The sequence below is a fragment of the Panthera uncia genome, assembly GCF_023721935.1.
Source record: "Panthera uncia isolate 11264 chromosome E2 unlocalized genomic scaffold, Puncia_PCG_1.0 HiC_scaffold_20, whole genome shotgun sequence".
NCBI classification, from domain to species: domain Eukaryota; kingdom Metazoa; phylum Chordata; class Mammalia; order Carnivora; family Felidae; genus Panthera; species Panthera uncia.
Window position 1 is genome coordinate 13,445,622 of NW_026057589.1, and position 11,522 is coordinate 13,457,143.

Sequence of the window (11,522 nt, forward strand, 5' to 3'; positions counted from 1 at the left end):
TGCTTTTGGGTGGGCCCGATTCCAGGAGCTTGTGGGATGGGTGGCTCGGACAGGTCACACCTGTCTTCAGGCTGGGAGCCACATGGACAAAGTCACCGCGTGGCTGCTGGAGCAGGGAGAGGCAGCAGGGGCGGGGGCTCTCGCCTCGTCGCCAGAGTCTCACCAGTGTTCGCTTTCTTCCGCTTCCCCGTCTTTAGGCAGGCAAATTCACAGCCCACCTCCGCCGGACCGGCTGGATTAGACACTGAGGGTGGAGGACTTGGATCTGTACTTCGACAGGTTCCCCAGATGGGGACTGACGTGGCTGAGAAGGCATCCCAGGAAACTACGTTACATCTAGACCGAACTGGCCTGAAATTCTAGTTCCCACTGTGGGCATTTGTTGTTACAGCCTTTCCCCCTTCATTTTAGGAAAGTCGACTGGAACCTCATTTGGGATCTGATAAATTCCAGAAGAAACACCTCCCCAGTGGTGCATCAAGGCGGCTGGTAAGAATGCCGACCCTCCAGCTCCAGCCCATGTCCCAGCAGTGAGGGGAGATGTGGTCTGCGGAGAATTTTAAGACAGTAATAAGACCGAGTAAGAGGATAAGAGTTGGCAAGCTTTGCAGCATGGAGCCTGCTTGGGATTCTCTCTCTCCCTCTTTCTCGGCCCCTCCCCTGCTCCTGCCTGCTCTCTCAAAATAAGTAGAATAAACTTAAAAAAAGAAAGAGTCGGCAAGCTTTTTATCATCACTATGCTCCAGCAAGTCCGCACAGCCTGGTCAGTAGTAACATAAACACCCCTCCCTGCTGGACCAACTGCCTTCATCCCCCCCCCAACCCTCCCCCACCCCCCCCCCCACCCCCCGCCATGAAGTTTGGTGAGGCCCCAATCAACAAGTGCCAACAAACTTTTGTTGATTTCTTTTTCAAGGTTTTTATTTTTCAAAATATACAATTTATTTACACTTTTATGTCACAACTGTAGTTTGTATATTTATTCCAAAATCTTTAAATAACTCCACAGTAAACAGTACAAATCACAGGATCCGTCAAGCTGCTTCTCTGTAGCCTTTACACTCTTAGAGATTCTAAAATGTTTCAAGTAGTAACGGTTTGTGGGTGAGAGGAGAACAAAAACGGGACAAAATGTCTTACATAAGCCTGACGTGTGGGATTAGATACAGCGATCTGAGCAGCTACTCGGTCGGGGGCCAGACTAAGGGCATTTGTATAGTTGATAAATAAGACCCTCGCATGAGCAGTGAGGGTTTTGGTTACGAGGCGGGGGTGGGAACCTCATCTGCTGGGGGAGGTGCAGGGAAGCAGCTGGGGAGGGGGTAAGGCACCGCATGATGGCTCCTTCTCGGCGCGAGGAGGTGCTGGCTGGAAGGGTCCTGAGTGGGGCGGCAGAGGCCCACCGGTGCCAGGCGGAGGTCAAGAATGGCCAGAGACGGGGTGGGGCTCCCGCCCACCGAGAGGCCCCGGTCGCCTCCCCCGGGGAAAAGCTGTGTGATTCTGAAGGCAGGTGGGGAGGTGGCTAGAGAAGCTGGCGGTTCCTCAGGAAAGGGGCCCGGGGTCCCGCCAGCTAGGAGGCCATGCCAGAGGCCCCCCGCCCCTCTGCACAGGCCGGAAAGGGCCGGGCGTGTGGGTGGGGCACGTGTGGCAGCCTGAGGCATCTGGCGGTGCAGCTGGCATTTGTGATTGGGGCAGGGGACAAAGGCACTGCCCCGGGTCTGGAGGTGGCCCATGGGAGGCATCATGTTGTCTCTCTCTTTGTGAGAGCCCTTCATCCACCTCAGTGTTCTCCTCTCATCAGGAGAACAGCCAGAGCCACCAAACCCTCCCCGGGAAGGGAGGAAGAGGAAGACGAGGACCCCAGGCCCCCGTAGACTCACTTTGCTGTTAACACCGGCAGCTCCACCACTGGGGGGTGGGGGTGGGGGGGTTCTCCCAGGTGGCCCAAGGTGCTGAGACACAGGTGGGTCACAGGCCTGGCCCCAGGGGTCAGTTTCCTTCATTCCCCTTGGGAAATTCCCCATTGGCCAGGTTCTGAAGCCATCCTGTGGGCTAAGGCTCTGGACAGGGAAGCTAATGGAGAGGCCAGGACACTCTAGAAAAGAGCTAGACCCTGAGAGCCACCTGGCCGCCTCGTGGACATGACCCTCCAGTGGGGGGTCAGGAGGAGAGTCTCAGGGTCTGTCTCAGTCTTCCGGGTCTCTCCAGCATGCCCCCACCAAGCCCAAAGGCCCGACAAAGCCTGTCCCGCCTGGCCAAGCAAACCTTCTTTGCAGGGTCTGGATGGGGGGTGGGGGTGAGGCAGGAGCCACGGCTGGGCTGAGGGCAGGACGGTGGGGCTGGGAGTTGTCACTGCATCTTCAGGTGGGGCTCTTCCGGCATAAGGGTGTGGAAGAAATGATCCCACAATTTAGTGCTGATGCCAAATCCTAGAGAAGGAGAGAAATGGGGAGAAGATGAGGGACCGGAGAAGGCGTGGGAGAAATTTCCTCGGGAAGGGAGCCTGGGGAGGGCTAGCACGCAGGCAGGGTTTGAACATCTGTCCCCGCTGGCCTTCCCAACTCTCAGGGCCCTCCTGGCAGAGGTTGAGAGCAGAGTACTTGTGTTTGCAGTCTCCCAGGGATGCCACTGGAATAAACCCAAATTCCTTATGCAGCCTGTGTTTGGTGGGAGAGCCTGGCCCTTGCCTGAGTCTCTTCCCCTCTGCCTCACACTTCAGCTTCTTCCTTCTCTTTGGAGATGTCAAGTTCATTCCTGCTGCAGAGGCTGGAACAGAGGCTTTGCACCTGTTGCTTCTGGGATGTTCTTTCCCCAGACATTGGATTCTGGCTTCTCTTAGCTTAGGCCTCAGCTGTAAAGACACTTCTGCAACGATACGTTCCTAGACCACTTTACCTAGTGCTGTTTCATCCAATGCGGTAGCCACTGACCTGTGTGGCTGCTGAGCCCTGAGAACGTGGCCGGAGCTACGGAGGCACTCGATTCCTAATTTCATTTCATTTCATTTCATTTTTTTAAGTTTTTTTTTTTTTTCTAATGCTTATTTATTTTTGAGAGAGATAGAGACAGAGACAGAGCATGAGTGGTGGAGGGGCAGAGAGAGAGGGAGACACAGAATCCGAAGCAGGCTCCAGGCTCTGAGCTGTTAGCACAGAGCCCGATATGAGGCTGGAACTCGTGAACCACAAGATCATGACCTGAGCCAAAGTTGGAGGCTTCACCTACTGAGCTACCCAGGTGCGCCCACCCCCCACTTTGTAAGTTTTAATTTCATTTTATTAAAAAAAAATTTTTTTTAATGTTTATTTATTTTTGACACAGAGACAGAGCATGAGCAGGGGAGGGGCAGAGAGTGAGGGAGACACAGAATCCGAAGCAGGCTCCAGGCTCTGAGCTGTCAGCACAGAGTCTGACGTGGGGCTCGAACTCACAGACCACGAGATCATGATCTGAGCCGAAGTTGGACGCCCAACAGACTGAGCCACCCAGGCGCCCCAATTTCATTTTATTTTAAATAACTCTAATTCCAATTTAAAAATTTATAGTTGACCGAGTTACTGGAAAACTTTTTTTAATTAATTAATTTTTTACATTTATTTATTTATTTTGAAGGGGGGGCAGAGAGAGAATCCCAAGCAGGTTCCCTGCTATCAGCACAGAGCCCCACACAGGGCTTGATCTCCTGAACTGCGAGATCATGACGTGAATTGAAATTAAGAGTCAGAAATTTAACCAACTGAGCCATCCAGGCACCCCTATTTATTTATTTTGAGAGGGAGACAGAGTGAGCAAGCAAGAATCCCAAGCAGGCTTTGCACTGTCAGCATGAAGCCTGACTCGGGGCTCAAGCTCACAAACTGTGGGATCATGACCTGAGCCGAAATCAAGAGTCATGAGTTGAGTGATTACTCAACCAACTGAGCCACCCAGGCACCCCGATCTACTGAAAAACTTTTAGGCATGTTTAGGACAACTCACCTAATGGGAATTCACTTTTTTAAATAGTCAATTTTATAAACTCTAAATATAGATCAAGTATTTCTAATAAGGGGTGCCTGGGTGACTCAGTCGGTTAAGCGTCTGACTTCGGCTCAGGTCATGATCTCGTGGTTTGAGTTCAAGCCCTGGATCCTGGCTCTGTGCTGACAGCTCGGAGCCTGGAGCCTGCTTCGGATTCTGTGTCTCCCTCTCTCTCTGCCCCTCCCCTGCTCATGCTCTATGTCTCTCTCAAAAATAAATAAGCATTAAAATTTTTTTTAAAGCATTTCTAACGAAAACTTAGCATTTGAATTGAGATATGCCGTAAGTGCAAAGTACACACTAGATGTTGTGAAAATGTAACATAAGAAAAATAATGTAAAATATCTCATTAGCGATTTTTTATATTGGTTACAGGCAGAAATGGTAATATTTTGGTTGTATTTGGCTTAATAAAATATATATATATTTTTACTTTTTTTAATGTTAAGTTATAAATTCTTTTTTTTTTGAGAGAGACGGAGTGCAAGCAGGGGAGGGGCAGAGAGAGAGGGAGACACAGAATCCAAAGTAGGCTCCAGGCTCCAACCTGTCAACACAGAGCCTGACATGGGGCTTGAACCCATGAACCAGGAGATCATGACCTGAGCTGAAGTCAGATGTCCAACCGACTAAGCCACCCAGCGCCCCCTTAATAAAATATATAATAAAAAATTTTTAAAAAATGTTTTTATTTATATTTGAGAGAGAGAGAGAGAGAGAGAGAGAGAGCACGAGCTTGAATGGGGGAGGGGCAGAGAGACAGAGACAGAATCTAAAGCATGCCCAGGCTCCAAGCTGTTAGCACAGAGCCTGATGCAGGGCTGGAACCCATGAGCTGAGGTCAGGCGCTTAACCCACTGAGCCACCCAGGCACCTCTAAAATATATTATTAAAACTAACTATATCTGTTTAATTTTGCTTGTTAACGTGGCTACTAGAAAATTTGAAATCACATCTGTGACTCGCGTTGTTTTTATGACACAGAGCCGGACCCTCCCCGACATCTCGTGGTTTCTTTTCTTTGTGGCCCTTATCACTGTCTAAAGTTATCTTTGCTATTTGTTGATTTCCCTGTTTGTCTCCCGGTGGGTAGGGTGGGAGCCCCCCGCTTGCCTTCCTGTGTATCCCCAGCACCCAGAACAGTACCCGACCCTTGGTAGGGGCTCACTGGTGGCTGTAAAATAAATACGAGAACAAATGAGGGAGGCTGGGAGTGGGCGGCCTCACCTGACTGCTGATGTGCAAAGTGATGCTTGACGTGGTGAGCCTTCATGTTGTACAGGTAGGAGCCCTTGTGCGGCGAGCCGAAGTGCAGGTAGTAATGTGTCATGTCGTAGATGATGTACCCCAGGAGGCCCCCAGAGAACACAGTGCCCCCCACCGCCTCCGGCAGGAGGAGCTGTAGCAACGCGTAGAAGAAGGCAATCCCCAGAGAAGCCGGCACCGGGGGAAAGACCAGGCGGGACTCATCGAAGGGTGCCTGCGGAGGGAGAGGCTCACGCGTCAGCAGACGGCCGGGCCGGGCGGCCTGCCTGTGGTCCCAGCACCGCAGAGGACAGGGGCAGAGCCGCCCGCGCGTTCCAGTGAGGCGGCAGCAACCTGTCACGGGTGGGCTTGGCACCTTCGGTGGCTTCGGGGAGGGCAGGCCACCATGCTCGAAGGCCCTTGAGAGACTGTCCCGCTCCCAATTTCCAAGCCAGGACGGGCCCTGGAGACCTGTCCAAGAACAGGGCGGCGGACGTGGTGTGGGCGGCGGGCTCCCAGCCCACGAGGCCACGTTGGCCCTGGAACTTGTTAGGTGCTAGAGAGGAGCCTCACCGCCAGATACCATGCGGGGTACCCGGACGGAGGCCTGATGTTGTCTGGGGGGCCAGCACACCAGCAAGAGGAGGTTAATGCAGGCTCACAGGGTAGACCGGTACCAGAAGTGTGAGCGGATGCGGTCTCCCTGTCCCCACCTCCTAGGGGGCGTTCCAAGGGGGTGTGGTCACAGTGAAGCCGATAAGAGAGCCCAGCCTTAGACTCCAGCTTCAACAGCCAAGGGCCTGGCATAGAGGTAAGGTTTTAGAGACTGCTTGGTGAGTGTTCTGAGAAGGGACAGACCCTCTCTGGGCTGGAGGAGAAGAGAGAGAGAAAGCAGGTAATAGCCACAGAGCAATGCGCAGGTGGGGGCCCCCCCCCCCCCCAACCCCAGGACCAGCTCCTGGAAGAAAAAGGCAGGAAGGGAGGGAAGCGGGGAGGGAGAAAAGAAGAAAGACAGTTGAGAGCACAGACTCTGGGGTTCAGAGAATGGGGCCCAACATCTTGGCTGTGCCAGGTGGGACTTTGGACAAGTTCCTCAGTTTCTTAATTTCTCTAAGCCTCAGTTTGCGGCTCTGCGGAATGGGGAGAACCGTAGCACCATCCTCAGAAGGAAGCTCCACCAGGACAGTGAGTTTTTAGTTTTGTTCTGTTGTGTCTAGAACAGTGCCCGCAGGTAGTGAGCGCTCAGTGAACGTCTGCTGAATGAACGAACGAGCGAATGAATGAGATGCTGTGAGGATTAAAGATGACGGCTGAAATGTCCCTGCAGCGTGCCTGGTGTCAATCATGAATGGTGTGCAGACACGCATGCTCACTCTGTCCACGCCCGCTTCCAGTTAGGACCCAGTCACCCCTCTGAGCAGCAGCAAATGCCCTGATGGCCACTTGTTCCCGGCCTGACTCCCAGAAAGATCAGCAGCTCCCCCGAGCGGGTCATGGTTGCCAGGCCCCGGGCGGGAGCCTGCCCTGCTCACCTTGTGGTGCTGGCCATGCAGGACGAAGTGCAGCAGGATAAGGTAATAGCTGTCCCCGGGGGGGCTTCATGTGGAACAGGAAGCGGTGGATGAGGTACTCCATGAGGCTCCAGAGGAGCAGCCCCAGCACGAAGAGGCCCGGGAACACGGACTTAGGCATGGCCACCGAGTACTCTGCAGAATGGCCAGACAGAGGCAAAGTCAGGGCAGACAGCCCCAGTGGGCGCTAAGGCCTGGTGGCTCCAGACACGCCATCTCACGGCCCCGTCACCTTGGGGGCTGCTGCTCTCCGTCCAGCAGCTATGGGGCCGGGCCACACTGATGGGACTCTTGGGTCAAAATGGGAAGGAGGCCGTGAGGGGCTGCGGCGCTCAGAGGGGTCCTCCCTGGGAACAATGGGGCTGCTGGCCAGAGGTCTGAGATCTTCCTTAGGGGGACTGAGGGGAGCAGCTGTTGCCAGTGCTGGAAATTTCTCTGGTGCTATGTTCTGAATGTGTCTGCCCCCCCCCCCCAGATTCATAGGTGAACAGAAACATCACTGCCATTGCGATGGGATTAGGAGGTGGGGGCTTTGGGAGGTGATTGGGTCATGAAACGGGAACCCTCATGAACAGGACTAGTGTCCTTATAAAAGAGACTGCACGGGGCGCGTGGGTGGCTCAGTCGGTTAAGCGTCTGACTTCGGATCAGGTCTTAATCTCGTGTTTCTTCAGGCTCTGTGCTGACAGCTCAGAGCCTGGAGCCTGCTTCAGATTCTGTGTCTCCCTCTCTCTCTCTGCCCCTCCCCCACTCATGCTCTGTCTCTCTCTCTCTCTCTCAAAAATAAATAAACATTAAAAAAAAGCGGGGGGGGGGGGGGGGCGAGAAAAAAAGAAGGACAGAGACTGCACCTAGCTCCTTCCCCTTTTGGCCATGTGAGGACACGATAAGATATTTGAGACCTGCAAGAGAGGCCTTCACCTGACCAGGCTGGCATCCTGATCTGGGACTTTTAGTCTTTTGAACTGTGAGTAATACATTTCCTATTTTTTATAAGTCACCCAAGCCGTGATGTTTGATTAAAACGGTCCAAATGGCTGACGCTTCTGGGAAGGGTGACTTTGTTTCGGTGGCATAAGGGAGAGGGAGGGACGATCCCAATGAAGCCAGCAGAGCCTGGGGGTTATTGATGAAAACTGTTAACAACCCGGGATCGGTGGGGCTGGGGGTAGGGCAGGAGGGACAGGAAACCCAAGCAGAGAAATCTTAACAGACAAGACTTAAAATCACAGCCGTGAGGGAGACATGAAAAAACCGAAGATGATTCGCTCAGAGACCAGAAGACTTCAGAGATGTAACTGTCATCAGGTGCGAGTTCCCAACACCCAGTGGTCTGAGGACAGCCCGCAGTCGCTGAGGGTCTCCTTCCCTTTCCTCATTCATTCTTTGACTTCATGGTGACGTCAGCTCTGGTCACTGTTTTCTCCAAGCCTAACCTCACCCTCTTAGCTTTACTTTTCCCCACAAGCCACTCCTTTGGCCAGACTTCCTCTCCCTTTTTCAAAATAATGGTCTCACTGAAATATAATTCACATGCCGTACAATTTACCCACTTAAAGTGTATAATTCAGTGGTTTCTAGTATACTCAGGATTGTGCCACCATCACTAGTCAATTTTAGAACATTTTCATCACCCCAAAAAGAAACCCTGTATCCATTACCAGTCACTCCCCACTTCCTTCCACACCCCTGCCACTTTGCAACCCATGGAAACCACAAATCTATGTTCTGTCTATGGATTTGCCTATTCAGGACCGTTGATATAAATGGACTCATAAAATACGTGGTCTTTTATGGACTGGCTTCTTTTACATATACTATTTTGAAGGTTCACTGATATCGGGTGCCTGGGTGGCTCAGTCGGTTAAGTGTCTGACTCTTGATATCTGTTTAGGTATTAATCTCACGGTGCATGAGATTGAGCCCTGCGTGGGGCTCTCTGCTGACAGCTCAGAGCCCGCTTGGAATTCTCTGTCTCCCTCTCTCTTTGCCCCTCCCCTGCTCTCTCTCTCTCTCTCTTTCTCTCAAGGCCCATGGATGGCTCAGTCGGTTGAGCGTCTGATTTCAGCTCAGGTCATGATGTCACAGTTTATGAGTTCCAGTCCCGTGTTGGGCTTGCTGCTGACAGCGCAGAGCCCACTTTGGATCCTCTGTCTCTCTCTCTCTCTCTCTCTCTCTCTTTCTCTCTCTCTCTGTCTCTCTGCCCTCCCCCACTGCCGCCACTCTCTCTATATACGTCAAAAATAAACATTTTTTAAGAAGGTTCATCCATGTTGTCGTATGTATCAGGACTTCCTTCCTTTTTAAGACTGAATATTTTTCCATGTTATGCATAGACCATCTCCGTTTATCCATTCCTCAGTTGATGGGCATCTGGGTTATTTCTATTTTGGGGCTGTGGCGAATAATGCTGCTATGAGCGTTCATGGACAAGTTTTTGTGGGGGCATGCTTTAGTTGTCCTGGGGATAAGCCTAGGAATGAAATTGCTGGGTCGTATTGTAACTATGTTTACTCTTTTGAGGAACCACCAAACTGTTTTCCAAAGATAGCCGTTCTCTTTTGATCTTTCCTCCATCTCCCTTACCCACCCCCATGAATCCTCAACCCAGTACAAGAACCTGTCTGTCCTCTGCATATGCAAGCTGCTGAGCACAGAGGGAGAGCTGTGCAGACACGGGTCTGGAAGCTTCAACCTCAGCTCTTGCGCGGTGATCCTTTTATGTCTCCAGGCTTAGATCCCTTCCTGCTGCTCTCAAACACTGCCCCCCTCCGTCCACCCAGCCTCCTACTTCAGACTTCCTCCACACCTTCCCTTCCACCTTTAACCATACCCAATTCTGCCCCCGCCCTTGAACTTCTTTCCTGCTCCTCAGGGAAGACAGAGGCACCCAGGCACCTGGGTACTGGATGGTGGCAATAATCATAACAGCAGGTGTATACTGATCAGTAACTACATACAGAGCACCATGTAAGTGATTTACATGGATTACTTCATGTTTCCCCTCACTGCAACCTTATGAGGGAAGCCCTGACATTACCCATATGAGTGAGGATATGGAGATACAGACAACTTAAATTACTTGCCAGGCTCAACCCACTAGGGAGTGCAGAGACCACAGCCTGCTTCCCCCACCCCCTCCATCCCAACCAACTCCTCTCTGGGCATCCTCAACTTCTTCTCTAGTGGGCTTTCCCATCATAGACTCTGTCCCTGATTCATAGCCAAGCCTATGGGAAAGACAGACTAGACTCATATCTCTACTTGATTGCTTCCCATTTGATTCTCAAGCCCCTACAGTCCGTCTTCTGCCCAAGCCACTGGAATTGCAAAGGCTATTCAGGATATACTTCTTGCCAGATCTAGTAAGCTTTTCAATTCATCCCCTGCTTGGCTGTGGCATATGATATTAGTGACCAGTCTCTTCTTGAATCTGGAGCCCCCACAAGTTCCTAACCTGAGGTTGTTGAACACCCAGAGTCCTCAGCTGGATTCCAGGGTGTCTGTGAAACTCCTGAAATGGTAACCCAAATGATGCCTCTTTGTACGATTTTTCAAGAAAGCGAGTCCACAGCTTCTCAGAATATCTTGAAGGATCTACGACCAGTGTGGTTAGAATACACAGCTTGGCTTTTCTCCTCTTCCCTAGATGCCCCTTGTCAGGTTCCATCATGGAAATGCTGCCTCAGTCCCCAGCATCAAAGCCTTCCTGCTCCACTCTCCCATACTCCCTGCTCGATGCGGGAAGGTGGCCACACCCACAGGCTGACCACCCCCCACCCCAGACCCACACTTCACCCCAGCCCCAGACAGCCACTTGCTACAGGGGAACCTCCACATGGCTGTCCACAGGCCCCCAAAGTCAACAGTGGCCAGACGAGACCAATCTTCTTCCTCTTCTTCGTGCCCATCCTATCACCCCATGATGCTCCTCTTGGGTTCTTTCCTCTGCCAGAGGCACCAATATCCACATGTGACCAAAGGCTTAACTTATCCCTTTCTCTCGCATCCATCCAGGCACCTGTAGGCTCCCCCTCTTTAACATGTCTTGGCAAAGCAAAAGAAGCCAGACACAAAAATCCATATTCTGTATGATTCCATTTGTATGGAATGTCTAGAAGTGGCAAATGTGTAGAGACAGAAGGTAGATGTGGTGGTTGCCAAGGGCTTGGGGAGTGGGAAATGGAGAGCAATGGGATTTCCTTTTGGGGTGATGAGAATGTTCTGGAACTAGACAGAGGTGGCAGTTGCACAATGTTGTGGATGTACTAAATGGCACTGAATTGCTCGCTGTGAAATGGTTAATTTTGTTATGTGAATCTCATCTCAATTTAAAAAAAATCTCTCTCTGGTCGATTCTTTGCTCTTAATCCCCTACTACCTTATTACTTCTTGCCCAGTGATGGCATCTGCCTCCCATCCCAGTCCCCTGCCTCCGTGCATGTTCCAACCCTTCCACGGCGCCTCGTTACCTTTAGGTAAAGTGCAAACACCCAACGAGACACTCAGAGTCCCTTGAGACCCGCCCAGCCAGCCACATCCCGCCTCGGTTCCATGTTGCCTGGTAGTGGGACCAAACCAAAGCATGTGTGGCTCCTTAGATGTACCACATCCTCCCACCTCCCCATCTTATCCCTAATTTTGTTCATATTTTCTTTACTGGGATTCCCTCCCTGCTCCCTTATC

At 51.7% G+C, this 11,522-nt stretch overlaps 1 protein-coding gene across 1 annotated transcript in view; it reads right to left on the reverse strand.

The window, feature by feature from the left end:
- Nucleotides 1-1,079: 1,079 nt before the first annotated feature.
- FA2H (fatty acid 2-hydroxylase) overlaps nucleotides 1,080-11,522 on the reverse strand; it is a 52,868-nt gene continuing 42,425 nt past the window's right edge. The window contains 4 exon segments of the mRNA XM_049622757.1: nucleotides 1,080-2,429; nucleotides 5,248-5,500; nucleotides 6,798-6,860; nucleotides 6,862-6,971. Of these exon segments, the coding sequence (XP_049478714.1) occupies nucleotides 2,350-2,429; nucleotides 5,248-5,500; nucleotides 6,798-6,860; nucleotides 6,862-6,971 (506 nt within the window). The 3' untranslated portion in view covers nucleotides 1,080-2,349.